General features: G+C 34.3%; 5 protein-coding genes and 1 long non-coding RNA gene across 8 annotated transcripts; 4 read left to right on the plus strand and 2 right to left on the minus strand.

The window, feature by feature from the left end:
- Positions 1–1,005: 1,005 nt before the first annotated feature.
- LOC143264653 (uncharacterized) lies at positions 1,006–2,477 on the minus strand. The gene is made up of 2 exons (XR_013038514.1): positions 2,336–2,477; positions 1,006–2,231 (listed from the first exon to the last, which is right to left on the minus strand). It is a non-coding gene; the product is annotated as an uncharacterized LOC143264653 (long non-coding RNA).
- LOC100876949 (putative cytochrome P450 6a14) lies at positions 1,344–4,090 on the plus strand. The gene is made up of 5 exons (XM_003704366.3): positions 1,344–1,676; positions 2,139–2,661; positions 2,895–3,116; positions 3,481–3,732; positions 3,855–4,090. Exons 1-5 carry the CDS (start codon positions 1,344–1,346, stop codon positions 4,022–4,024), a joined length of 1,500 nt encoding a protein of 499 aa, XP_003704414.2. The 3' UTR covers positions 4,025–4,090.
- A 1,222-nt stretch (positions 4,091–5,312) lies between these two features.
- Positions 5,313–8,646, plus strand: LOC100880351 (putative cytochrome P450 6a13). The gene is made up of 5 exons (XM_003704230.3): positions 5,313–6,227; positions 6,335–6,860; positions 7,023–7,244; positions 7,312–7,563; positions 8,381–8,646. The coding sequence occupies exons 1-5, from the start codon at positions 5,892–5,894 to the stop codon at positions 8,542–8,544; spliced, it is 1,500 nt and encodes a 499-aa protein (XP_003704278.2). The 5' UTR covers positions 5,313–5,891; the 3' UTR covers positions 8,545–8,646.
- A 1,616-nt stretch (positions 8,647–10,262) lies between these two features.
- On the plus strand, positions 10,263–13,209 carry LOC100876838 (putative cytochrome P450 6a13). The gene is given in 6 exon segments (XM_012287671.2): positions 10,263–10,834; positions 11,074–11,599; positions 12,034–12,258; positions 12,319–12,570; positions 12,892–12,972; positions 12,975–13,209. Coding segments are annotated over 6 exon segments (1,494 nt in total). The 5' UTR covers positions 10,263–10,498; the 3' UTR covers positions 13,049–13,209.
- Positions 13,210–13,394: 185 nt separating this feature from the next.
- On the plus strand, positions 13,395–15,731 carry LOC100876730 (putative cytochrome P450 6a14). The gene is made up of 5 exons (XM_003704364.3): positions 13,395–13,873; positions 14,118–14,643; positions 14,714–14,935; positions 15,052–15,303; positions 15,485–15,731. The coding sequence occupies exons 1-5, from the start codon at positions 13,541–13,543 to the stop codon at positions 15,652–15,654; spliced, it is 1,503 nt and encodes a 500-aa protein (XP_003704412.2). The 5' UTR covers positions 13,395–13,540; the 3' UTR covers positions 15,655–15,731.
- Positions 15,732–16,361: 630 nt separating this feature from the next.
- LOC100880236 (uncharacterized) lies at positions 16,362–19,777 on the minus strand. Of its 3 annotated transcripts, none has more exons than XM_003704229.3 (7): positions 19,513–19,777; positions 18,708–19,071; positions 18,338–18,631; positions 17,857–18,279; positions 17,019–17,789; positions 16,729–16,932; positions 16,362–16,660 (listed from the first exon to the last, which is right to left on the minus strand). In XM_003704229.3, the coding sequence occupies exons 2-7, from the start codon at positions 19,014–19,016 to the stop codon at positions 16,538–16,540; spliced, it is 2,124 nt and encodes a 707-aa protein (XP_003704277.2). In that variant the 5' UTR covers positions 19,017–19,071; positions 19,513–19,777; the 3' UTR covers positions 16,362–16,537. The 3 variants fall into 3 exon arrangements, with proteins under 3 accessions (XP_003704277.2, XP_012143058.2, XP_012143057.2); XM_012287668.2 differs by lacking the exon at positions 19,513–19,777 and adding an exon at positions 19,476–19,496; XM_012287667.2 differs by lacking the exon at positions 19,513–19,777 and adding an exon at positions 19,324–19,448.
- Positions 19,778–24,941: the final 5,164 nt, after the last annotated feature.

A 24,941-nucleotide genomic window follows, 5' to 3' on the forward strand; every position in this document is an offset into this window, starting at 1 on the left:
AATTCGAGACGAATTACTCCAGACAGCTTCTGTGAATCATTTCGATGCTAAGGTCACGCCTTCACACGTGAAGCACCACTTTTGGCATTTCAGTAACACACACATGCAATCTGATCAACTCTGTCGAGGATGTTACCTCAGCAAGTCACGGTGACCGATGTTTTCAGCTCGAGTATGTGTTAATATAAGAGCGGGTAAGGACACTTATTAGCCAGTCGGCTCCAAGACTCGATACGAAGGATATTGTGACTATGTGATACAATAAAAGAATTTAATTGAATGATAAATATTTGAAGAGAACATTTTATTTGTTATGTTATCAGTTGTGCGATAACGACACAAGTATACTGCTTAAAAAAATTTGTGAAACCTTCAGTGAATGAGACATCGATTATTTGTAAGTAATTTTATATGCAGATTTAATTTTGATTTTGATTACAAAATTAATTTAATTTTTATTACAAAATTTATGTAATAACACTTGTAAAATAATGTAACTTTTATTAATTTGTTTTTATTGTGACACTTGATTAAATATGTTTATTTGAAAGTTGTCTAAATCTCATTAAGGAAAATTATAAGACATAAGACTCAGTTTCCTTTAAAGAGGAAATCTGCTTCCGCTGTCATAACCTTCGTAGATAAGTTTTAGATATCTTTACATAGTTATGTCATAGATTTAAACCAAAAAAGTTTTAGTCGATGTTAATTTTGATGCAATGAGTTTATAAAATACTTTCTTTGACGTATGACAATTTTGTTTACAAACAAACTGGATGTACACTATTCTTTCATTAGTCGGTATTCTAACAAAGACGTTGCATATGTTCTCTGTATACAAGTTACGTATGAAACTCTATCTACTTGTATTTGCATAATTAATTATGAGAAACAGGAAAGAACAAAGTAGTAATTCTGACTCAAAGTCAATATAAAACTACATCTTCTAATTTCCATATTTCTATATTTCAACTTTGTAGAATTATAAATCTGTGAATTTCTTAGGTTAGAGATTTGAATCGCGCGCCGAAACTCAAGCACTTTGGCGGGAACTTCGAACGTTTCGTAATACATACATGTTATCATAAAAAATAATAGACTGTACAACTTTAATTGAGTATGAATTCTTTAAATTTTCTTTGTAGTATCTTTACGTACATAACATATAGTTAATCGTTATAAATTTATTATAACAATTGTTGCAAGTATAACATACAGTAAATTGCAAACACGATCAGCTTAAAGTATATTAAACATTACAGTACTCGCATCAAGTATGATTTATTATGAATTATAAATTGTTTTCAGGTAATCATCGCTCTCTAAAAAGCCACTGAATAACAATGGAGTATTTTGAAATCCTATGCGGCATCGCCGCAGTGCTCTTCCTCCTTTATTACTATTGCACTTATAATTACGACTTCTGGAAGAAGCAAGGAGTAGTTGGTCCAAAACCTATACCATTCTTCGGCAATACGATAGAAATTATGTTGGCAATAAAATCAGTAGCAGAATACAGTGAAGAGCTTTATCAGAAATATAAAAACGAAAGAATGATTGGATTGTACGCGTTGAATATACCTGTTCTTCTTCTGAAAGATCCAGAATTAATCAAAGATGTCCTCATCAGAGATTTCTCGTCGTTTACGGATCGTGGATTCAATGTTAATGACAAGGTACGAAAATCTTTACTACACGAAATTTTTACAATCTCGAAAAACTTCTGTTTAATTTTATAGCTATCATTTCACTCTTTTATAGCTATCAGTACACTCTACATATTTTTCTACATAAGTTAAATAATCCTATATAATTTTATTACACAGATTAATAGTTTAAATAATCCTACATATAATTTTATTGTAAAATGAAGTTCGACCACACATTGTTTTTGAGCTTGAAGATAATTTTCAAACGTGTTGTTTAAAAGACCACATATCTATACATGATAATATATCATTTATTACATGATATAATCACACATATTTATACAAGATATAATCATACATATTTGTACACGTTATAATCATGCATATTTATACATGATATAATCACACATATTTACACATGATTTTACATATAACTAAAAGATAACATATTCTAAAGTAACTGTCTGCTTCATTCCTTTCTTCTCACAGGCGGAACCATTGTCCAAGAATCTCCTCAACCTAGAGCCAAGAAGATGGCGTCCCCTGCGATCGAAGCTCTCGCCAATATTCACCTCCGGAAAACTGAAAGAGATGTTCTGTCTCATCCTCGATTGCGCACAACACTTCGATCAGTATTTAGATAAAGTAGTCGCGAAAGGAGAACCCGTCGACATTCGGGAACTAACCGCGAAATTCACAACCGACGCGATTGGTACTTGCGCCTTTGGCATCGACATGAACGCACTCTCAGAGGAGGACAGCGAATTCCGTAAAATGGGCAGAGACATCTTCGTTCCAAATTTCTTGAATGTATTCCGACAGAAATCGAACATATTTTTCCCGAAACTGTATGGTATCGTGGGTCGGTTCCTACCGGACAAATTTACTCCTTTCTTCACCAAAATGGTCACCGAGTCCATGGCTTATAGAAAAAAGAACAATATCTATCGACCTGATTTTATTAATATGCTTATGGACCTGAAAAGTCATCCTATGCAAGTGGGTGATATCGGTAAGTTAGTAGATGCAAAGATAGTTTCAATTAGTAGATGCTGAGTTATACTGATTGTTAAATTTTAAGATTGTTAGATCATAATGTCACAATCCTTCTTCTCCATGTCTTAATTTTCTTAGAGAAAATTAAATTGTGACATTATGATGTTGCTGATTAAATATTTTATCTGTGCAGTCAAATTTGAGAATTTGAAGAATTTAGGAATAACTTCATTTTGTATTTCTTTTCAGAGCTAACAGATGAACTGTTGACTGCTCAGGCGTTCGTATTTTTTGCCGCCGGTTTTGAGACTTCTTCGACTACAATGAGCAATGCTCTTTACGAGTTGGCTCAGAATCATGACATTCAGGACAAGCTACGCGATGAAATTCGGGAGCACGATGAAGCCAATAACGGGGATTTAAAGTACGAACATATCAAACAGATGGAATACTTAGATAAAGTATTCAAAGGTACGTGTCAAGCAAAAACAACGACAAATATTTATCGAAAATAGCCAGCAGTTAAACGTAGCTATGTACTCCACAATATAGCTATGTGTTCCACAACAATTTTGCTATCACTATAATACATATAGGAAACTCTAGTTACAATATCAACAATAATAGTCACAAAAAATTGATGTTGTCAATATATTTAAATATATTTATTTTTTCTTTGAGTTGATCATGCAGCAACTAGTGGGTTGACATCAGTTCATGCTGATATGAAACCAGCAATATAACGAGAGCCCTTGTAACTTCAAGTAGTAACGAATTCGATGTTGCCATCATCTTCTCTATAATTTACTATGAAATAATTTGTATATTGTTGCAGAAACATTAAGGAAGTATCCACCTGGTTCACTAGTGCCAAGAAGGGCAACTGCGGACCACACCTTCGAGGGCACAAATGTTACGATACATAAAAGTATGAGGGTTTGGGTACCCATATATGCGATACATCGAGATCCCGACATTTATCCTAACCCTGAGGTCTTCGATCCCGAAAGATTTAACGAAGATGCCGTCCAAGCTCGCCACCCTATGAACTATTTACCTTTCAGTGATGGACCCAGAAATTGCATTGGTATGTTACTTAAAAACTTTCATACTTCGATAATATGACGAGGTTAAATTTTAAGAGTTGAAATTTTGTTGAATGTAGTTTATAGTTTCTGTGTGGTATTTAATTACTGTGATTATTTGCAGGTGCCCGTTTCGCAGTTTATCAAACCAAGGTTGGATTAATCACGATCCTCCGGAAATACAAAGTCGACGTCTGTGAAAAGACCGTCATTCCTTATACGTTGTCTGCAGGTGCATTTGTACTCGCACCGAAAGAGGCAATCTACCTAAAACTAACAAAACTAACAAAGTAACGTTAAATGTAATGCTTCGTGACATTAAATTGACTAACAAATATATTTATATCATTAATGACTTAATACTCCTTCATTATCACTTTTTATACCTCATATACATTTTCGTAACCTAAGTTTACATTATTATAATTAATGCAGTAGATAATGTTTTTTAGTGTAAATACAGTTAGGTATATTGTGATATTTATTATGCTGTGAATATTATTTTTTACTTACGATTTTCAAGTTGCGTGTGTGGGAAACATTTTATTGTTGTGCGTGGTACAAAATAAAAATCTCTTTACACAACGTCTTTTATACCAGTTACTATAAATCACACTCTTGTAATCTAATCGTACCTTCGCACTCCATAAATCTGTGACTAGGAAACGAACTTATTCTGTGTCAGTCATAAAAATTATGAAACATTTCACACATTTTTCTACACTGATCAGCTGTAGCTCTTCAAGCCGCGCCAACTCGTGGGTTGACATCTGTACGTTTGTTGTTTAAAACCAGTTGCACTTATTCGATACTATCAGATAACATAAAATGATAGGAGATTACGCTGTTTTGAACCGAGACGAAAATAGGTTTCGCAAACAGTTCCGCGATAAATATAAAAATCAAATAATCCGATGGCTGCGGTACAAAAAGATGCGTTAAAATATAAAGATGTCAAGTTTGACTCCATGTATTAATTACTTTTCCTGCTAGTCATGCTTACTATACCAGTTTCTCGTGTATATTTTAATCGTTAAATAGATTACGTTAGACTCAGAGAAAGTGCAGATAAATATGAGTCAGCATCAGTATGTTAACAAACTCATTATCGAGTCATTATGTCTCATCTTCTTCATTCACAAAAATAAGAAGTCTAATTCTTTATCTTGCCGAAGATAAAAAGTAGCTGAGACACGCTGAGTGACGTTTTAATGAAATATTGCAGTCATAAAATACGATGTCATAAGGTTTTAATTGTTTCACTTAGGGTGATCCGTTTAACTAATACACGCGAATATTGCCCAAAAGTAATGCTTATCTCAAGTACTTCGAAGAAAAATTAATGCGTTAATACGTTTGTTCCTGTGTGTCACAGGTACCTGGTATACCTTCATCAAAGTCATGACTTTTTATCAAATATTAGCTCATTTAGTGGCCTGACATTTTAGCCACATTTATGCTATTATATTTTGGATTTGAAGGTCTGAAAATTTGGAAGATTGTAATGCTTGAACTGTGTTAAATGGTAGATACATTAAAGTTACAGAATTTTGAAGTCCCAATGTTCAGAGTCCAAACTTAAAAATTTCTAAACTATCAAAGTCTCAGGGTTCTAACACCCCAAACTTTCAATGTTCCAAATTTTTAAATTCTCCAAACCTCAAACTTGCAAATTTTTAAAGTCTCAAATTATCCGAAGTCCCAAAGTATCAAACTCCTAATGATTCAAACTCGTCAAACTCCAAACTTTCAAAATATTCCTAAAGAGTCATAGACCCAAGGTCCTAAATTCCTAATGTCTCAAATATCCAAACCTTCAGATTCCTAATGTTCTAAACTCCCCATTCCCAAACTCCGGAAATCACCGATTAAAAATTTTGTATCAGCTACGCCCAGTTTCGAGTAAATTCATATAAAAAATGCTTAGTAATATTAAATCCTCGAAGAGGTATTTATCGAAAAGTTTATTGGAACAAGATTCCGAGAAGATGACATAAAATCAGTACTACTACACAACCGAGTATTTGCACAGACGAAAAAAGACTCACGAGATCTGAAATGTCATAACCGATTATAAATAAGCGGTAGGAAATGTGGAACATATTTCATTCTGCAGTCTGCTACCAACCACGATCCTACACTTATCAGCCGTGATAATAACATGGCTGACTATTTTCAACTGTTTAGCGCGTTTGTCGTGGTATTTCTCGCTCTGTATTATTATTTCACATCGACTTTCGACTTCTGGAAGAACCGAGGTGTACCTGGACCACGACCGATACCTGTATTCGGCAATGCCAAAGATGTCGTGCTCGGAAGAGAGACGTTACAATTATATATTACACGCCTTTACAGGAAATATAAGGACGAGCCTATGTTTGGGATATTCGTGAGAGGATCACCTAATCTTGTCTTGTGCGACCTGGATCTTATTAAGGATGTCTTAATCAAGGACTTCACGATGTTCGAAGATCGAGGAATTACCGTGGTCGAAAGAGTAAGTTAACATGTTTACTGTGAGATGTGACATAGGTATCTTTTGTCAAAGATAACTGTAGAGATCGCAGATACTTTAAATATTTCTATTTAATTCTGCATTCGCAGGTTGAGCCGTTGTCGACAAATCTCTTCAACCTGGAGCCAGAAAGATGGCGACCGATAAGAAAAAGTCTCACTCCAGTGTTCACATCCGGAAAACTCAAGGAAATGTTCCCTCTGATACTAGAGTGTTCTAATCAGTTAGAGGGGTGTTTAGAGAAAATAATCGAACAGGGAGGACTTCTCGACTGTCGCGAAGTGGCAGCAAGATTCACCACCGATGCCATAGGAAGCTGTGCTTTCGGGATCAACATGAACGCGTTGTCTGACGAGGAAAGCGAATTTCGACGAATAGGAAAAGAAATTTTTAAAAGCGACTTTCAAGCATTGATGAAACTCACATTCAGAGAGGCTCTTCCACAGTTCTACAATATGCTTGGTTTCGTGTTACCTCAGAACGAAATCACCACATTTTTGACGGCGATTGTTTCGGAGACAATAAAGTACAGGAAGGAAAACAACATTGTTAGACCAGATTTTATAAATTTGCTGATGGAGTTGAAGGAGAACCCACATAAATTAGAAAATATCGGTAAGCAAATTATAAGTTCTGTTTTTAATTAGAAGGAAATTTACTTGAGGTGATTTTTGAAAATGTGAGAACTTAAAAATTTAGAAACCTTCCTAAGTTTTGTCAGCAACTTCACATAAAACGAATGAGTAAAATTTAATTCTGTTCCATGAAATTCCATAGATATGACAGACACTTTGCTCACCGCGCAAGCTTTCGTCTTCTTCGCGGCAGGCTTCGAAACTTCTTCAACCACCATTGGACACGCATTGTACGAAATGGCCCTGAACCCTGATATACAAGACAAGGTCCGAAACGAAATAAGAGAACACTACACCAAGAATAATGGAAAGTGGACGTACGACGACGTAAAGGATATGAAATATTTGGACAAAATATTTAAAGGTATCGTAATAGAGTTGGCAAAAATTAAGTATTCTTCTTGTTTATACATGTAACTTCTTTTTAACAGAAACTCTCAGGAAATATCCACCGGGTCAGCTTCTGAGGAGAAGATGTAATACCAATTATACGTTCAATGGCACAAAAGTAACCATTCCTAAAGATACCATGGTTCTCATTCCTTTGTACGCAATTCAAACCGACCCTGCTATTTATCCAAATCCTGATGTTTTCGACCCGGAGAGGTTTAACGAGGACGTGGAATCTACTAGACATCCTATGACTTTCCTGCCTTTTGGCGATGGACCTAGAAACTGCATTGGTAATTCAAATTTGTAAATCTGGACATTTGAGAGTGTTCACAGTTCATGGGGTTTTGGTTAATTAATTTTTAAATTTGGAGCTTTGTAAGTTTCTAAATTTGGGGCTTAAGAATATGGGGTTTAGGAATTTGGGGATACATGGATTTCGAAATTTAGGAATTTGGGGACATAGAAATTCGAAGACTTTGGAATTTGGGGACGTAGAAATTTGGAGAGTTTGGAATTTGGGGGTTTGGGAATTTGGGGACGTAGGAATTTGGGGACGTAGGAATTTGGGGGCTTAGGAATTTGGAGGCGTAGGAATTTGGGGACTTAGGAATTTCGGGGCTTAGGAATTTGGAGGCGTAGGAATTTGGAGGCGTAGGAATTTGGGAGCTTAGGAATTCGGGGGCGTAGAAATTTGGGGATGTAGGAATTTGGAAATTTGGGAATTTAGGGACGTAGTAATTTGGGGGCTTAGGAATTTGGAGGCGTAGGAATTTGGAGGCGTAGGAATTTGGGGATGTAGGAATTTGGAAATTTGGGAATTTGGAGGCTTGGGAATTTAGGAACGTAGGAATTTGGGAGTGTAGAAATTTGGGAGCGTAGGAATTTGGGGACGTAGAAATTTGGAAATTTGGGAATTTGGGGACGTAAGAATTTGGAAATTTGGGAATTTGGAGGCTTGGGAATTTGGGGGCGTAGGAATTTGGAAATTTGGGAATTTGGGGACGTAGGAATTTACATACTTAGGAATTTGAAATAGCATTAATCACAACTCATCTAGATTTTACACCTCTGCATTATAAATGTTCCTAAAATTTTTTATTTTTTCAGGAGCACGTTTTGCCATCTTCCAAACTAAACTAGGTCTGATACAGACGTTAAGAAATTACAAAGTCGACGTCTGTGATCAGACAATGGTCCCATACGTTAGGCACCCAATAGCTCGTGTATTCACTCCCAAACAAAGAATTATATTAAAAATAAGTAAAGTGTAAAATTAAATTAAGGAATGAAAGATGTTATACCGTAGATGTACATAATCACTAAAGAGTGTAAGTAATGTTATTAAAATATTTATAGAGATTTTCTACTGACAATATGTTAATTTAGTGTATTGTATTGTGTTAAATATTTATACACATGTAAATAAAATAAACATGCTGTAAAGTAAAGTTTTAGAATAATTCATTTTTGTACATACTGAAAATTGTTTCTTATTTTCTATTCACACTTCAGTTTTTCTATTTTATTCATTTAAAGTTATGAAACGTGTACCTCCCTTGGTAAGTGTTCAAATGTAGTCTCAAGCTGTGAACACTTAACGAGACCATTATACAAAAAAAGTTTTGGTAGTAAAATTTTTAAATATTTACGAAACCTGAAAAATGTAATATCTCACCTTTCTATAAAATTGCATAAATTACACTTAGGAATAAAATAGAGATAACGTTTCTTTAAATACAAGCATAATACCGATACTCAGAATTGATAAAAGCGTTTAAGTATTATTGGTAAAGACAAGTCATGTACACGTTGAAACCTGTTAGCACTGCATTATTAATGCGATATAACTTGTCTTAAAATGATCCCCTCAAGATTATCAACTGAATTATGCATGTTGATAATCTTGATAATCATGTTCAGAAATAATTTCAAGGACAAGCTGAGTATTTTTAAGAATTATCACAAATCAACTTTGGAGAAGAATAAGTTTTCTTGTGGATATAGAAATTTTGTTTAAAGATTCTTCAACAATGTTTAATTTTACTTACTATTAATAGTTTGCTTATTACTCTTTGTATAGTTAAATACTCTTATAGCAAAATACTCTTTGCATATTAAATACTCGATTTTGCAATTTGATGAAAAGTACATTTTTATGTTCCTACAAAATTTTAGTAAACAAGTGAGACTCTTGAGACTGTAATTACATAGAAAAGATCAGTGATATAACACTGTGTTTTGATCACCGCAAAATGAAGCTGACCTTGCAGAAGATGCTACGTCGTTCTTTATAGATACACACCTACACGAATATAGCAACCAGTAGCAACTAAAATACACACATTGGACTCACAGTTCTAAGATAATATAAAGGCTTTAGTCACTTCTGTATTAGCTTATTAATATTTAATTTGATCTATTTTTTAACTGCATGTGAAAATCAATATTACATTCTCAAGGTTTTCTATTTTCAATAGTACAGTTTGCACGATGTAAATTTATAAATGTATACTTTATTTTTCCTTGTTTAATCTGTAAAATGATTTATATCTGTTACATTTGTACATAATTTAAAAGTTACGAAGAGAATTTCGAACGGAAGAGGTTGCTGAAAGTCTGACGCTTAAAATGGCTGCTGTAATATGGCGGAAGAAAATTTCAGCAAGCTAACTAATTAGTTCTTAATTTTTCCCAAATTATAAAACGCAAACATATCGAAATTTATGTTTATATTCCTCGATAACAGACAATTTTATATTACTTATATACATATTTTATCTTATCTTAAACTCGTACGTGTTATACCGAATATTGCCAAAAGTCTACACACAACAATTTCTAGAGTCCCATAAACTCTAACAGCTTACTCCACTTATGCGCTGATTACTGGTTATAATAGAAGCATTCTCCCTACCAGTGCTATCGTTTATATAACACGAGCTGTAATGCACAAGACCAGTTCATCCGTACCTTTAATCCGAGCCCAGTTTTGTTAATTGCTCTTTTCTCTGAATAAATAAAACAAACCGTAATTGCAGATACTGCAATCTCACCCGCAAAAAAAATTGCGAAGGACATAATCATGCCAGAAGTGTTTACATAGTTCAAAAATAAGGTCAAGATAAAAAGTAGCTGATAAATGACAGCATATACTGTAACGAAGTATAGTTGGCAGCAATCCGTCAACTGTAGTGTGGAACCTGAGTGCTGTACGACAGATTCAATATGGCGGACTATTTTCAATTACTGAGTGCGTTCGCCCTGGTGTTCCTAGCTTTGTATTATTATTTTACGTCGACCTTTGACTTTTGGAAGAAGCGTGGCGTGGCTGGGCCACGACCAGTGCCCATATTTGGCAACATCAAAGATGTCCTCCTCGAGAAATGCTCTTTGAACGAATGTATAGTGAAATTTTACCAGGAGTACAAAAATGAGCGCTTGGTCGGCATATTCGAGAGAAGGAAACCCAATATTTTATTGACCGATCTGGATTTGGTAAAGGATGTCTTGATCAAGGACTTTTCTATTTTCAACGACCGAGGACATCTCGTTTTTGAGAAGGTACATATTTTCTTTGAGAAGTCAAAATTTCAATTGGAGCTCAGTTCTGAAACGAAATATATCTTCTCATGTTCTATGCATAATCTTGCAAAATTTAAATGTATAATTTGTATAATTTAATATATTACATTTATAACATAATTTGTATAATATAATATATTACATTTATAATATAATTTGTACAACATAATACATTATATTTATAATATAATTTGTATAATATATAAATCTCTTCACAGACAGAGCCGTTGTCCCTCAACATCTTCAGCCTGGAAGCAAAAAGATGGCGTCCCCTGAGAGCGAAACTTACGCCCGTCTTCACATCCGGAAAACTAAAGGAAATGTTCCCTCTGATCCTAGAGTGTTCAAACCAGTTAGAGGGGTGTTTAGAGAAAATAATCGAACAGGGAGGCTTTATCGACTGTCGCGAAGTGGCAGCAAGATTCACCACCGACGCGATAGGAAGCTGTGCTTTTGGGATTAACATGAACGCGTTGTCGGACGAGGGCAGCGAATTCCGACGAATCGGGAAAAAAATTTTCAAGCCAGACATCAAGAAGCGAGCAATAGCTACGATGAAAGAAACTGTGCCGTGGCTGTACAGGCTACTGGGCTTTGTGTTGCCGCAGAATGAAGTCACTATGTTTTTAACGAATATCGTGACGGAGACGATAAAATATAGGAAGGAGAATAATATTGTTAGGCCGGATTTTATTAATGTGCTCATGGAGCTGAGGGACAATCCACACACGCTGGAGAATATTGGTAAGTTTGAGAAATTAGTCAAGGTTCATGTTCACCTTTACTGTAATTAGAACTTTTGAGGAGTTGGGGATTTTGAAATTTAGGGGTCAAATTTGGGGGTGCAAGAAACTTAGAAGTTAGAGAATTTAGAAATTTGAGAAACTCAGAGTTTTGAGAAACTTCAGAAAATTTGAGAATTTGGACATCTAAAAAATGAGCAAATTTAAGAAAATAAAAAGTGCAACAATCTTTGCTAGAAAAAACTCGAAACTGCACACCGTTGGCTAAATGCGCGCGATCGGGGCTCTAAACCGGTTCGTTCCGCACACTCCTTCACGAAACAATCAATGGTGCTTTCAGGGGTATAAAATCCCCGGCCATTTATAATCATCCGAGCAATGCATCAACCTTTCTAACGATCAGCAGTATCTGAAACAGTATTTTATGAAATTTAGACAAGGTAACGGACGTTATGCTCGCCGCACAAGCCGCCGTTTTCTTCGCAGCAGGTTTTGAAACTTCTTCCACCACGATTGGACACGCGCTATATGAAATGGCCTTGAATCCCGATATGCAAGACAAGCTTCGCAAAGAAATCAAAGAATTCTACAACAAAAACAAAGGAAACTGGACGTACGACGATGTGAGAGAAATGAGTTATCTGGATAAAGTATTCAAAGGTATTTACACATTTTTTGTAGGTAATTTTATATTTTCTATAATTAAAAATTTTTTGATAGAGACGCTTAGGAAGTATCCACCGGGTGGGCTGCTGAGAAGAAGATGCAACAGCGATTACACCTTCAATGGTACAAAAGTAACCATTCCAACGGATACGGAAGTGCTGATTTCTATAGCTGCTATTCATAAGGATCCAAGTATTTATCCGAAGCCTGATGTTTTCGATCCGGAGAGGTTTAACGATGATGTGGCTGCTTCGCGACATCCTATGGCTTACATGCCTTTCGGTGATGGACCAAGAAATTGCATTGGTAATTTATTAAATGGAATATGCAAAATGTAGTGTTTAAAATAATGTCTTGATGTGGATCTTCAGTTGAAGAACCTGAGAAGTATCAAGTAGATGAAAGTACTGTGTGTAGCTGGTCAGTTGGCAGCCGAAAACGATGTGGACTATGTATTAATACTGCTGCCAGCTTACCAAACATGCACAGTATTGACATAAGACTGAATTGAACATATAAGCAGTAAAAGTACAGCCTTGATATGCAACACACCGATAAAGATTGCAATAATTATAATAATTTGTCCCTATTTCATACCTGTATTAATGTCACTGGTTACTGTTTCAGGAGCACGTTTTGCGGTTTACCAGACTAAAGTAGGAATAATACAGATGTTAAATAATTACAAGGTCGAGGTTTGCGACAAGACATTAATCCCATACATCAGACATCCGACAGCTCGCGTGCTTTCGCCAATAAGAAGTATCATTTTAAAATTAAGTAAGGTACAAAGTTAAAATGACACATGAAAGACGCTAAGATGATGCGTTCTCTTGTATTTCAAAATGAGTGATGTAAATAAAATGTGTGTTCTTTTATAAAGATTTTTATTTAAAGTGGAATATACTCTGTACATGTAAATAAGAAAAATATACGAAATATTAATTTGTTGTTTCATTATATCTACATGAAGGAAAAATTGAATTGTGTATGCATTTGGGACGCCCTGTATATAACATATTTGCATTGACTAAGCAATTATCTGAAGTTAATTACTGAAATTCTACTGTAGCTAAATTTTGCAAACTCATTGTGACAGAACATTTCGAACAGAAAGGAATATACATTATCAACACAAATACAAACAAATTTTACGATAACTCGACGTGAGATAAGAAAGCACAGATTCGAGTGAAACACAAAATATCGAACAGTAAGCGTTCGACTTTAATTGAAATTCATTCACTGCCATTATCATATTATATGCAAATCGAATATGGTTTGCATTGAATTGTTGACCAGTTTGGTTGTAGTTTTCCTTGCTTTGTATTATTACTTTACGTCGACCTTCAATTTTTGGAAGACTCGTGATGTACCTGGACCAAAACCAGTACCTGTGTTAGGTAACCTCAAAAATATCATAAATGGTCACTCCGCGATAGATGACTATATAACGAAACTGTATTATGAATACAAGAATGAACCCATGATCGGAATATTCGTGAAAAGAACACCGAATCTCATATTGACCGATCTGGATCTTATAAAAGACGTTCTGATCAAGGACTTCTCGACCTTCAATGATCGAGGAATTACCCTTTTCCCGAGAGTACGTATAAAATACTATCACGAAAACCTTTCTTTCAACATAAAATAGAAATTGAATATCAATATTTGCGGATACAGTCAAATCTCGTGAGATCCATTTTCAGTAACCTCCACTTCAGCTCGTTCTAACTTTTCACTTAAAATTTTTTTGATGAAACTTCAAAAGTTACAGTTAAGTCAAAAGTTAAGTTACATATTCTCTATTTCACTAAAGATCACTCTGCTGTTATAAACTATATTTACAGGCAGAACCGTTGTCCTTAAACATCTTCAGCTTAGAAGCAGAAAGATGGCGTCCACTGAGGATGAGGCTCTCACCGATATTCACGTCCGGAAAATTGAAAGATATGTTTCCGTTGATACTCGAATGTTCCAACGCGCTAGAAGGGTGTTTAGAGAAAATAATCAAGGAGGAAAAACTTCTGGATTGTCGAGAAGTAGCAGCAAGGTTCACCACGGACGTGATAGGAAGCTGCATCTTTGGGATCAGTATGAACGCGCTGGCCGACGAAGGAAGCGAATTCCGGCAACTGGGAAAAAGGATGTTCGAAGTTGGTAACAAGGCACGGTTAAGAGGTATTTTGAGAGAAGTTGCACCGTGGTTGTACTGTACACTCGCGTTGCTGCTACCTTCGCACAAGGTGACCACATTTTTGACGAAGATGGTCTCGGAGACTATACGGTACAGGAAAGAGAACAGCGTCGTCAGACCGGATTTCATAAATGTGTTGATGGAACTGAAGTATAATCCGCACAAATTAGAAAATATCGGTAAACTGGTTGTTAGCTTTATCTGTTCGATGTACGATTATTTTTTAACAGAATTTATCGAAATTGTTAGAGGTGACGGATACTTTACTGACCGCACAGGCTGCCATTTTCTTCGCGGCGGGCTTTGAAACTTCTTCTAGCACAATTGGACATGCTTTGTACGAAATGGCGTTGAATCCTGAAGTGCAAAAGAAGCTTCGGAAAGAAATCAAAGAATTCTATGAGAAGAATAAAGGAAATTGGACGTACGAGAACATCAAAGAAATGAGCTATTTGGACAAAGTATTCAAAGGCAATTTCACCACATTTTCCGATAATATCTCTTACAATCATTATTACCTACACGATTTATCTACAAAGTGTAATTTTTTGCATGATGTTTGTTTCATATAATTTACTCTTTTACAGAGACACTTAGGAAGTATCCACCAGTCACGGTTCTAAAAAGAAGATGTAACAGTAATTACACCTTTAGTGGTACAAAAGTGTCTATTCCGAAAGATACTGTAGTTCACATTCCTGTATACGCAATTCACACCGATCCTGATCATTATAAGAATCCTGAAGTTTTTGACCCTGAGAGGTTTAACGAGGATGCGGAGGCCAGTCGACACCCTATGTGTTTGTTGCCCTTCGGAGATGGGCCAAGAAATTGCATCGGTAATTCATTAAATAATGTAAAATAATTTAGGAGTAATGTCTGAGACCATAAAATAGTATCTGTTCACAAGATCGATGAGAGTTTGATGGGATAAAATTCTATTACTTGTTAGGATAAAATTCTACTAGTTAAAATAAAGTTCTCCTTGTCTGCACATAATAATATTACTCATTTTTTTAGGTGCACGTTTCGCAGTTTATCAAACTAAAATAGGACTAATACAGATGCTGAAAAATTATAGAGTTGATGTTAGCGATGAAACAATGATTCCATATGAAAAGCATCCGTTTTCTCATTTATTGGCGCCAAAAAGAAGTCTCCTCTTAAAGATAAGCAAAGTGCAAAGTTAAACTAGCGATACCAAATGTACATATTGGCGAATAGAAATAGTCATACCTAATAAGATATACTGTAATATAAACAATTATTAAGATATTGTAAATTGTTTGGCTTTTCAAGAAATTGAATTTAAGGTACTGTATAATTGTAGAAACATTTAAAAAACATGTGGTAACAGGTTGTCCTTGTTGCTCGTATAGAAAGTAATGCAGGAGGAACAAGGATAGATAATCTTGAGCTTTTTAATTTCGCCGCATGAGGTCTCCAAAGTCACTGCTACTCCATTTTAAATTTGAAATTCTTGAAGTGACAGTGACGCTATCGTTCTGTGCCAGTTTAATTAAATTGTGTGTGATAATTGTGATAACTGCAATTCTACTTTTCGAATCTGCAACAATCGTCGAATGTACGTACTTTTACTATATTTTTGTATGTTTATTTTCATTTGTTATCGCTTATTTTTTATATTAATGATTTGGCATGAAACCGGCATTTTTCTCGAACAAATTTTGCGGGAAATGTGCTTTTTTTCTGTCGACTTTCCTTTTAATAATTATTAGAAATTTATGGCGACTTTATGTACTAACGCATGCAAATGTTTAAAAGCATTATTTAATAATGTAGAAGCATTATTAAACATTTTCGAGAAAAATGTAAAAATTATTTTTACTGTTATATCATTTTATTCCTATGTGGTTTCAAATAAAAAGATCACATCAACATTTATATTATTTATTTTATTTCATCTTATTTAAGGTGTTTAGTACATTCAAATTTATATTATATCTCTATAATTCTAGGTAATAACACTTATGGTTATTATAATGTTTCATAATTATCTTCCTTAAAAATAATAGTCAATAAAATAATTGTAAACATTAATAAAAGTAAATATTAATTCAAACTTAAACAATGGTCAATATGATTCTCCAAAGATAACATATCTCTAAAGACAGTCTCACATTTTGGACATAAGAATGTTGATACCAATGGAGGTACCAATTGAGTTGCATTGCTCTGAAATTTAAAGAATCAATTAATTATAACAACTATGCAGTATCCATACAAATCATATGAAAACTTACTTGGTTTTCTGATGCACTCCCATTAATTTGAGATTTCAAACGATTAATTTCTTCCTGTAATGTTATATTAAACTCAATTTGTTTCTGTAAATCTGTATCCATATTATTTCTTTCATCTAATAATGATTCTTTAATTTTTTTCTCGTGATTGAAATCTTCCTCGTAGAGTTTTAATTGTGTTTGTAATAAATTGGTATTTTCTAACTGTAATACAAATAGGCATTATTACATTTATGTTGCTTTAAAAAAAAATTACTTCGCTAAAGATTTACTAAGGAATTTATACTTACATGAAGTGCCACTTCACTTTGTAATTCTTTAATACACAGTTTCTTCTGTTCTATACTCTCATGCAGAGTACTAACTTCGCTTACTAACTTAGCATACTTTGCTTCAAATTTGTTCTTTTCAGTTTCCAATGTCTTTTTATAATGGCTTTTATACAGGTTACTCTGCTGGTCTAAAGATGATTTTTCCTCATGCAAACTCATTCTTTCTTGACGCAGAAGTTCTTTGGCATCGTTTAAATTTTTTAGTTCTAATTCAAGATTTTTTTTCTGTTCATTAAAAATATTTCTCTCTCCTTCCAGTTTCTCCCTTTCTTTACTAAGAGATAACTTTTCTTGTTCTTCTTCATTATTTCGTGCAGATTCAGAAGCATCATTCTTTTTCACTGCACTATCATCAGTATTTGTACTCAACACTGTATCCATATCAGACATAAGAGATTCGCAGTCGTCAAAAGCACGCTGTAATTCGTCCTGTAACCCGGTAATATGTTTCAAATGTTCGGTATATTCCCCTCTTTTTTGGACAAAATTTTTACTAGTAAATCGTAGATCAGTTGACGATAAGTTATCACCAGAAGCTATTTGTTCTATCATTTCCGTAATTTTGTTTAGGTACACGTTTGCAACTATGTAGTGTTCTATTTGTTTAGCGGAACTAAATATAAAATCTCTCAACTTCTTATTGAAATTCTTAACTTTTTGAATATATTGTTGACGGTGTTTTTTATAATTCATTGAATTTTTTATACAAAACTGTACAGGAGTAGTAATCTGAAAATTGTATACAATTAAAAACTTTGTTAAGACATGATCTTTCATGCATTTACTAAATACTTACATGTTCTAATTTACGTTCAAGTGCAAGAATAGATTCTTTTAAAGAATTAATTTCTTTATCTTTTTTGGAACATTGTTCACATTCCATGCAATTATTAACTGGCTTTGATTGTTGAGAGGTAGTACTATTGAGAGATCGATTAAAATAAGTGGAATCAATAGACTTTGACAATGAAGTTTCTACTTCTAGCTTTTTTATGTTTAGCCTTTGTTCTTGAATTGTAGATGTAGCTTCCATTAACTGTGAACTCATTAGGTTTGATATACTATCCAGCTTCTCTATATCAGAAGTTAATTTTTCACATTTAAGTTTAGAATTATTTAATTCGGCTGTTAAAAATGATACTTTTTCCTCGAGTTCCTTTACAGAACTAGAAGATCCTTTTTCTTTTACGGCATTCTGTAGACTATTTGCACTAAGAATCTATAATCAAGAGATAAAATTAGTAAGTATAAAAACAAAATAAAATAATATAACATACCTCGTAACCCATTTCTATATTATTAGATTCTCCAGTAGTCAGTTTCATTTTTAACTCTGCATTCTCTTTCTTAAGGTAATTTATTAATTCTCTAGTTTCAGCAAACTTCTTTTTATGATTTTGATGAACTTTCATAATTTCTTCGTGCCAATCAGATAAGGAATTAAACTGTTTTTTCATGGCTACATTGTTCTGTTTCAATGTTTCTTTTAACATGTTGTTCTCATGTAACACTTCCTTCAGTTTCTGTTGAATTTCTTTTAAATTCCAAGAAGTTATCATGGATCCATAATCCTAAACATCAAATAAACCTTCTAATCAATATGGTTTTTAACTTTAAACATTATGCTTTAAATGAACAGACACGTACAATAGACATACTCTTTTCATGAATATCAACATAAGAAGCAAGCGACGATGCTTGAATACAGTCCAATGAGTCTTTTCCTAATACAACAAAGGACAATGTGTCATCAGAGTCGACAACATTAAAACTACCTAATGCTGCATTTGAATATGCAGGTGTGTCATCATCTAATTTAAATCTGGCCTTGCCATTGTCAATAGTAAAGCCAAGGCTTTGCAAACGACTTTCTGGTTTAATATAATTTGAGTCAATGCTCAAGTTGTCAATATCACTGTCTTGTAACGAACATGTTTCTTTTTTATCGGATGCCATGGTTGGATATTATTTGGCATCAATATTAAACCTCAGATCCAAATATTCAATAGCTCTGCAACATTACAAATTTGATCTGATTAAGAATTAACTGCACTATTGGGGTTAATATAATAATTGTACTACTATTTCAGACTTAAAAAACGTTGTATCTTATCATGATACTTAATTTTTATCATAGCTACCATTTTTACAGGATATAATTATAAATCATTTAAAAAAAGAAACAAAATGTGTTTCAAAAATGTAAATCCAGTTGCAAAGTTTATAGTATTTGGAAAATAAATATTACACCGTTTAAGTATACCTTAATTTAAACGTTATGCCAATAATTTAAATGAGAGAAAAAAACAAAACACAACAACATAAATAAATTGTCACATTATGTCAACTGCATTAATAGGTAAAATTAGGCTTTAGATTTAATAATTTAATAACAACTTATAGATAAATTAATACATTTTCACTTTTTGCTTCCCTTGACATCAAAACTTACCAAAATCATTGCCTTATGCGTATGACGTTGTAGATAATTGACAGTACTGCACTATGCACTATAAATGCATTCACATATTGTACTATTTATGATGGCGCCACAATACTATTATTCGTAATTACTGAATGAATGAATTCTGGCATGGAACAGTAACATTTATAGTACTATTTGACTTTCATTATCCACGAATTTTCATCGTGAGTGTGTGAAAATTTTATTAAAAATGATTTTACATTACAAGTCCCTAGAACATCTGCGTCATTTCAGATGCATTACAAAATGTCTTGCAATGTCCACCAACTTTCAGAACAATATTTCCCTACTTTTATTCAATTTTTTTACTAACGGAATTTACAGTAATATAAATTGAAAATTTAGAACAGTAGTCGATTATAAATGGATTGAAATTGAAAAGCTGAGGACAAGAGATAAGAGAGTAATCTTTTCGGCGTTGTTCTGTGAAGAAAAGATAAAGACAATTTTGTAGTTTTAATTAATTGAAACAAAAGTAATATATCTTTGTGTTTTTTTTTTTACGAATATTCTTTGTATGATTATATGGAATATTATGAGGAGAAATTATAAATTTTAAGTTTGTAGTATTTGAAAGCAAAGTAGGAGAGATAATTTTGTTTGAAGGTTCTCAGCTTTGCCGACAGAGGTCCCTAATTAATTTTACGAGAAATCATTAGAAATCCAAAGCTACAGAAACTACAGATTTGTAGTTTTGAGAATTTGGGGATTTAGGGCAATTTGGAAATTTGAAAATTTTGGAATTTGGAGATTTTGGAACTTGGAAATTTGGGGATTTAGAGATTTGAAAATCTCAGAAATTGGGGTTTGAGAATTGGAGGCTTTGGGGATTTGGAAATTCAAGCAAATTTGGAAATTTGAAAATTTAGGGATTAAAGGATTTGGGGTTTTGCAAATTTAGGAATTTAGAGATTTGGAAATCTGAGAATTTGTAGAGTAGAGATTTGGGGTTTGAGAATTGGAGGCTTTGGGGATTTGGGGCTTTAGGAATTTAAAAATTTAAGCAAATTTTGAAATTTGAAAATTTAGGGATTTAAGGATTTGGGGTTTTGCAAATTTAGGTATTTAGAGATTTGAAAATTTGAGAATTGGGGCACCTTAGATTTAGAGATTTGGAGATTTGGGTACCTCAAGATTTCCTTAAGTACCTCAAGGTTTGGATCGATTGATTTTATATGTGCCTCGACTGCTATGATCATTGGCCCTCAAGGTTTAAAGATTTCAACATTTAAAAATTTATAGATTTATCTGGAATTTGGGGATCTCTGGAAATCCGAGAATTTGAGGATTCGTAGATTTGGAAAGTCAATGATTCAGGAATGCAATGAATGAGATTAGAAACTTAAAAATTAAAAAGTTCAGAAAGTAAACCTTGAAGCCACATAAGGCCTATATTCGCTACATTCGACCTACATACTCTTCAGATTACTTGATATCCTATGGGTCTAGTCACACCCTAGTTCTTACCTCACTCCATCAACTCGATACCTAACTGCTATTACCTTAGAAAACCAGTTGACAAATTATCCGCAATAAACCGTGAAACAGGGCGAAGAAGTAATCGAGCAATCGAGTATATTCTTGTTAATTTAGCAATTTAAACTATGATTTATTATTATTGGTTCGAGCAGTGTCTCATTATTGTAGTCTCTCTATGGACTAGTTTATTTATAGATATTGCGTAAAGGATATCTATTCTGTTGTGACAGGGTATTGCGTAAAGCTTACCATGCTGCTTACATGCATTTCAGGTTTATCGTATCAGGGATCACCTATGTAACCCATATATGCAACCAGTTGTTTCTTCTAATTCTGATGTAAACAGGAGTTTGAGCAACTTCGGTATCGAAGGTCGATCTGCGGTCCTATTTCTCGTGTTACGATGGGCCGCTAATCATTTCGAATCACTTTGATTCATACCTGTACACTTTGATTCAATAAGTCTTCTTTTAGAAATTAATTCTTTGATGCACTAAGCACTCTTTAGGAAGAATGAAAGGATATTCAATATTTATTTTTGGTTTTGGGAGATCAAGTTAATTGACTAGGATATTTATCAATTTTGATGTTAGTATTCTTTAAATTTATTCTTTATGTTTTTTTAGGTATTTAGTTTTAGTTTCAGCTTTACTTTGCAAGTATTTCTGTGACTGCAATTAAAATAAAAAGAAGGGAAATTAAAATGGCAAACGATGGTAACTAATGGGAGTTTGGGGAATTTGGAATCTGGGGAGTTTGGAATTTGGGGGGTTTGGAATTTGGGGGGTTTGGAATTTGGGGGGGTTTGGAATTTGGGGAATTTAGAATCTGGGGAGTTTGGAATTTGGGGAATTTGGAATCTGGGGAGTTTGGAAACTGGGGATTGGGAATTTGGGGAATTTGGAATTTGGAGAATTTGGAATTTGGGAAATTTGGAATTTGGGGAATTTGGAAACTGGGGAATTTGGAATTTGGGGGAATGGGAATTTGAGGAATTTGGAATTTGGGGAATTTGGAATTTGGGGTATTTGGAATTTAGGGAATTTGGAAACTAGGGAATTTGAAATTTGGGGGAATGGGAATTTGGGGAATTTGGAATTTGGGGAATTTGGAATTTGGGGAATTTGGAATTTGGGGAATTTGGAATTTGGGGAATTTGGAATTTGGAGAATTTGGAATTTGGGGGGTTTGGAATTTGGGGAATTTAGAATCTGGGAAGTTTGGAATTTGGGGAATTTGGAATTTTGGGGAATTTGGAATTTGGGGAATTTGGAATTTGGGGAATTTGGAATTTGGGGAATTTGGAATTTGGGGAATTTGGAATTTGGGGAATTTGGAATTTGGAAAATTTAGAATTTGGGAAATTTGGAATCTGGGAAATTTGGAATCCGGGGAATTTGGAATTTGAGAAATTTCAAATCTGTGTAATTTAAAACTTGTAAAATTGTAAATTTGAGAATTGCAAACAGAAAATGCCAAAATTTTACCTACTTTCATGTCAGAGTCTATAACAGCCTATGATTTTCTCCGTATAGAGATTCCCGTGTCCCTAACACGCGACGTTTTATTGAATCGGGACATTTTATGAAGGAATAAAGAAGAGATCTTTGCGAGACTAGCATCGAGCCCCGTTTGTCTCGAATTTTATTGGCAAGTTGTTCGGAGTGTTCGCTACTGTCGCACGGTATTCGCTTAAATCATGAACGTGGAAACATAGTATGATCACGTGATCACAGAAAATAGCAAACTTGCGATCGCAAGGGTACACGTATCTATTGTTGGCCAATGGATTATTAAAAGGGGAAAACATGTATTTTTGACGCAGAAGGTCGTCAATTCGATAATTGATTTTATGGAACAATTCGTCGAAGAAACGGGGACCCTATTTAGTTCTTTTGTCGTTAAACAGCACGGAAAAGATTCAAGGTTGTAGTTAAACGTTCTGAGAATGTTCTTCTTTTCATTGTTTCCTTCGTGTCGAAAAACGATATATTTCTTTTAATATTTCTTTTTAGAGTCAAACATTATTCCTCAAGTGGAAGAGATTCAGTATGCTAAAAATTTTATTAAATTGTTTATGAAATTTTTGAGTTTTCTTAAGTAGAATTTTTCTAAGTGTAGAGTAAGTGTACAGTAAGTGTAGATTTCTCAAATTCTACATTTTCCAAATTCCCAATTTCCCAAATTTGCACTCTCCCGAATTCCCACTCCCCCAAATTTCCACTCTCCTAAATTTGCAGTCCCCTAAATTTCCACTCCCCCAAATTTGCACTCTCCCGAATTTCCACTCCCCCAAATTCCCACTCCCCCAAATTTGCACTCTCCCAAATTTGCACTCCTCCGAATTCCCACTCCCCCAAATTTCCACTCTCCCAAATTTCCACTCTCCCGAATTCCCACTCCCCCAAATTTACACTCCCCCAAATTTCCACTCTCCCAAATTTGCACTCCTCCGAATTCCCACTCCCCCAAATTTACACTCCCCCAAATTTCCACTCCCCCAAATTTCCACTCTCCCAAATTTACACTCCCCCAAATTCCCACTCCCCCAAATTTGCACTCCTCCGAATTCCCACTCCCCCAAATTTCCACTCCCCCAAATTTCCACTCTCCCAAATTTGCACTCCCCTGAATTCCCACTCCCCTAAATTTCCACTCCCCCAAATTTCCACTCTCCCAAATTTACACTCCCCCAAATTCCCACTCCCCCAAATTTGCACTCCTCCGAATTCCCACTCCCCCAAATTTCCACTCCCCCAAATTTCCACTCTCCCAAATTTGCACTCCCCTGAATTCCCACTCCCCTAAATTTCCACTCCCCAAATCTCAAATCCCCCAAATCCCAAATCCCCAAATCCCCAAATCCCCAAATTCCCAAATTCCCCAAATCCCCAAAAACCCCAAAATCCCCAAATACTCATCTCTTCAAACCAACACCAAATTCCCAATTTCCCAAATTCTGAAATTAATTCAACTTAAACCCATCGCTCGACGCACACCAAAAATCATAATAACTTACACGTGAAACAGGCTGTTAACACGAAAGTAAATATCGGGTATTAAAAGAGAAGAAACAAGATAGAGATACTTAAACTATCAGATAACAAGTTTTCCAATTAATCTGAGCCGCTGAAGAAACGTAATAAAACGCCGAAACAGATAACAGGTAACTTGTCCGACACCTAAAATACAACAGTTCAACTGTTCTTATCGCGACTAATATATTTCGAATACACGGTAGGCTGGTCGATGTGTTAACAGTTTAAACTCGATGCGAGCAATATTATCAGCACTCTGGTTTAACAGGCGAAACTTTTGGTAATAACGAACTCCTAGTATTATCAACTATCGACGCAAAACTCCGAAACTGTTCTGTTCGTTGCATACCGTTCCATTTATGCTCTTCCCATTCTTTTTCACAAATGGCTTTTCAATATGTACCTCTCTTCGTTCTATTTCCTTTGTTTATTCTGTCGAGTCGATTGAATGTTCGCTCACAAAATTCTACGTTTGCGAAACCTTACTTTCATTTTGTGAAAGATTGTTTCTTTCGTTGTTTTAATTTCAAGTGAAATTTTTATTAGAAAATTTTTAGCGTAGTAAAAATTAGGAGGTTTAAGAATTTTGTATATTTTGGAATTTGGAATAAATTTCAAGTTTTCGAATTTTTAGATTTTAAAATTGAGAAATGTACAAATTTAGAAAGCAGGAAATTTATATAAATGAATTAGCGATCTATAAACCTTAACCCTTTGCACTCGAAGGTAATTTGATTGTTTGCAAACAGCAACTTTAAAAATTAGGTAAAAAGTTAAATGAATTCTTTTGAGGTTATTATCTTCTCTACTTCTCCACTATTATTTGTTTGACTGTGTTTATGCAACACACGTATCATATTATAGAGTCAGTTAAAAATG

This window comes from Megachile rotundata, chromosome 6 (assembly GCF_050947335.1).
Source record: "Megachile rotundata isolate GNS110a chromosome 6, iyMegRotu1, whole genome shotgun sequence".
Classification (NCBI taxonomy): Eukaryota; Metazoa; Arthropoda; class Insecta; order Hymenoptera; family Megachilidae; genus Megachile; species Megachile rotundata.

What these genes read in the sequence shown, in the direction of transcription:
- LOC100876730 (XM_003704364.3), top strand. Translation starts at nt 13,541, where the DNA reads ATGGTTTGCATTGAATTGTTGACCAGTTTGGTTGTAGTTTTCCTTGCT. An exon ending in GAATTACCCTTTTCCCGAGA is followed by an intron (nt 13,874 to 14,117) that starts GTACGTATAAAA and finishes CTATATTTACAG; the next exon opens with GCAGAACCGTTGTCCTTAAA. An exon ending in GCACAAATTAGAAAATATCG is followed by an intron (nt 14,644 to 14,713) that starts GTAAACTGGTTG and finishes CGAAATTGTTAG; the next exon opens with AGGTGACGGATACTTTACTG.
- LOC100876949 (XM_003704366.3), top strand. Translation starts at nt 1,344, where the DNA reads ATGGAGTATTTTGAAATCCTATGCGGCATCGCCGCAGTGCTCTTCCTC. An exon ending in TATGCAAGTGGGTGATATCG is followed by an intron (nt 2,662 to 2,894) that starts GTAAGTTAGTAG and finishes ATTTCTTTTCAG; the next exon opens with AGCTAACAGATGAACTGTTG. An exon ending in TGGACCCAGAAATTGCATTG is followed by an intron (nt 3,733 to 3,854) that starts GTATGTTACTTA and finishes GATTATTTGCAG; the next exon opens with GTGCCCGTTTCGCAGTTTAT.
- LOC100880351 (XM_003704230.3), top strand. Translation starts at nt 5,892, where the DNA reads ATGGCTGACTATTTTCAACTGTTTAGCGCGTTTGTCGTGGTATTTCTC. An exon ending in GAATTACCGTGGTCGAAAGA is followed by an intron (nt 6,228 to 6,334) that starts GTAAGTTAACAT and finishes CTGCATTCGCAG; the next exon opens with GTTGAGCCGTTGTCGACAAA. An exon ending in ACATAAATTAGAAAATATCG is followed by an intron (nt 6,861 to 7,022) that starts GTAAGCAAATTA and finishes GAAATTCCATAG; the next exon opens with ATATGACAGACACTTTGCTC.
- LOC100880236 (XM_003704229.3), bottom strand. Translation starts at nt 19,016, where the DNA reads ATGGCATCCGATAAAAAAGAAACATGTTCGTTACAAGACAGTGATATT. An exon ending in ATATAGAAATGGGTTACGAG is followed by an intron (nt 18,280 to 18,337) that starts GTATGTTATATT and finishes TCTTGATTATAG; the next exon opens with ATTCTTAGTGCAAATAGTCT. An exon ending in AAAGTGAAGTGGCACTTCAT is followed by an intron (nt 16,933 to 17,018) that starts GTAAGTATAAAT and finishes TTTGTATTACAG; the next exon opens with TTAGAAAATACCAATTTATT.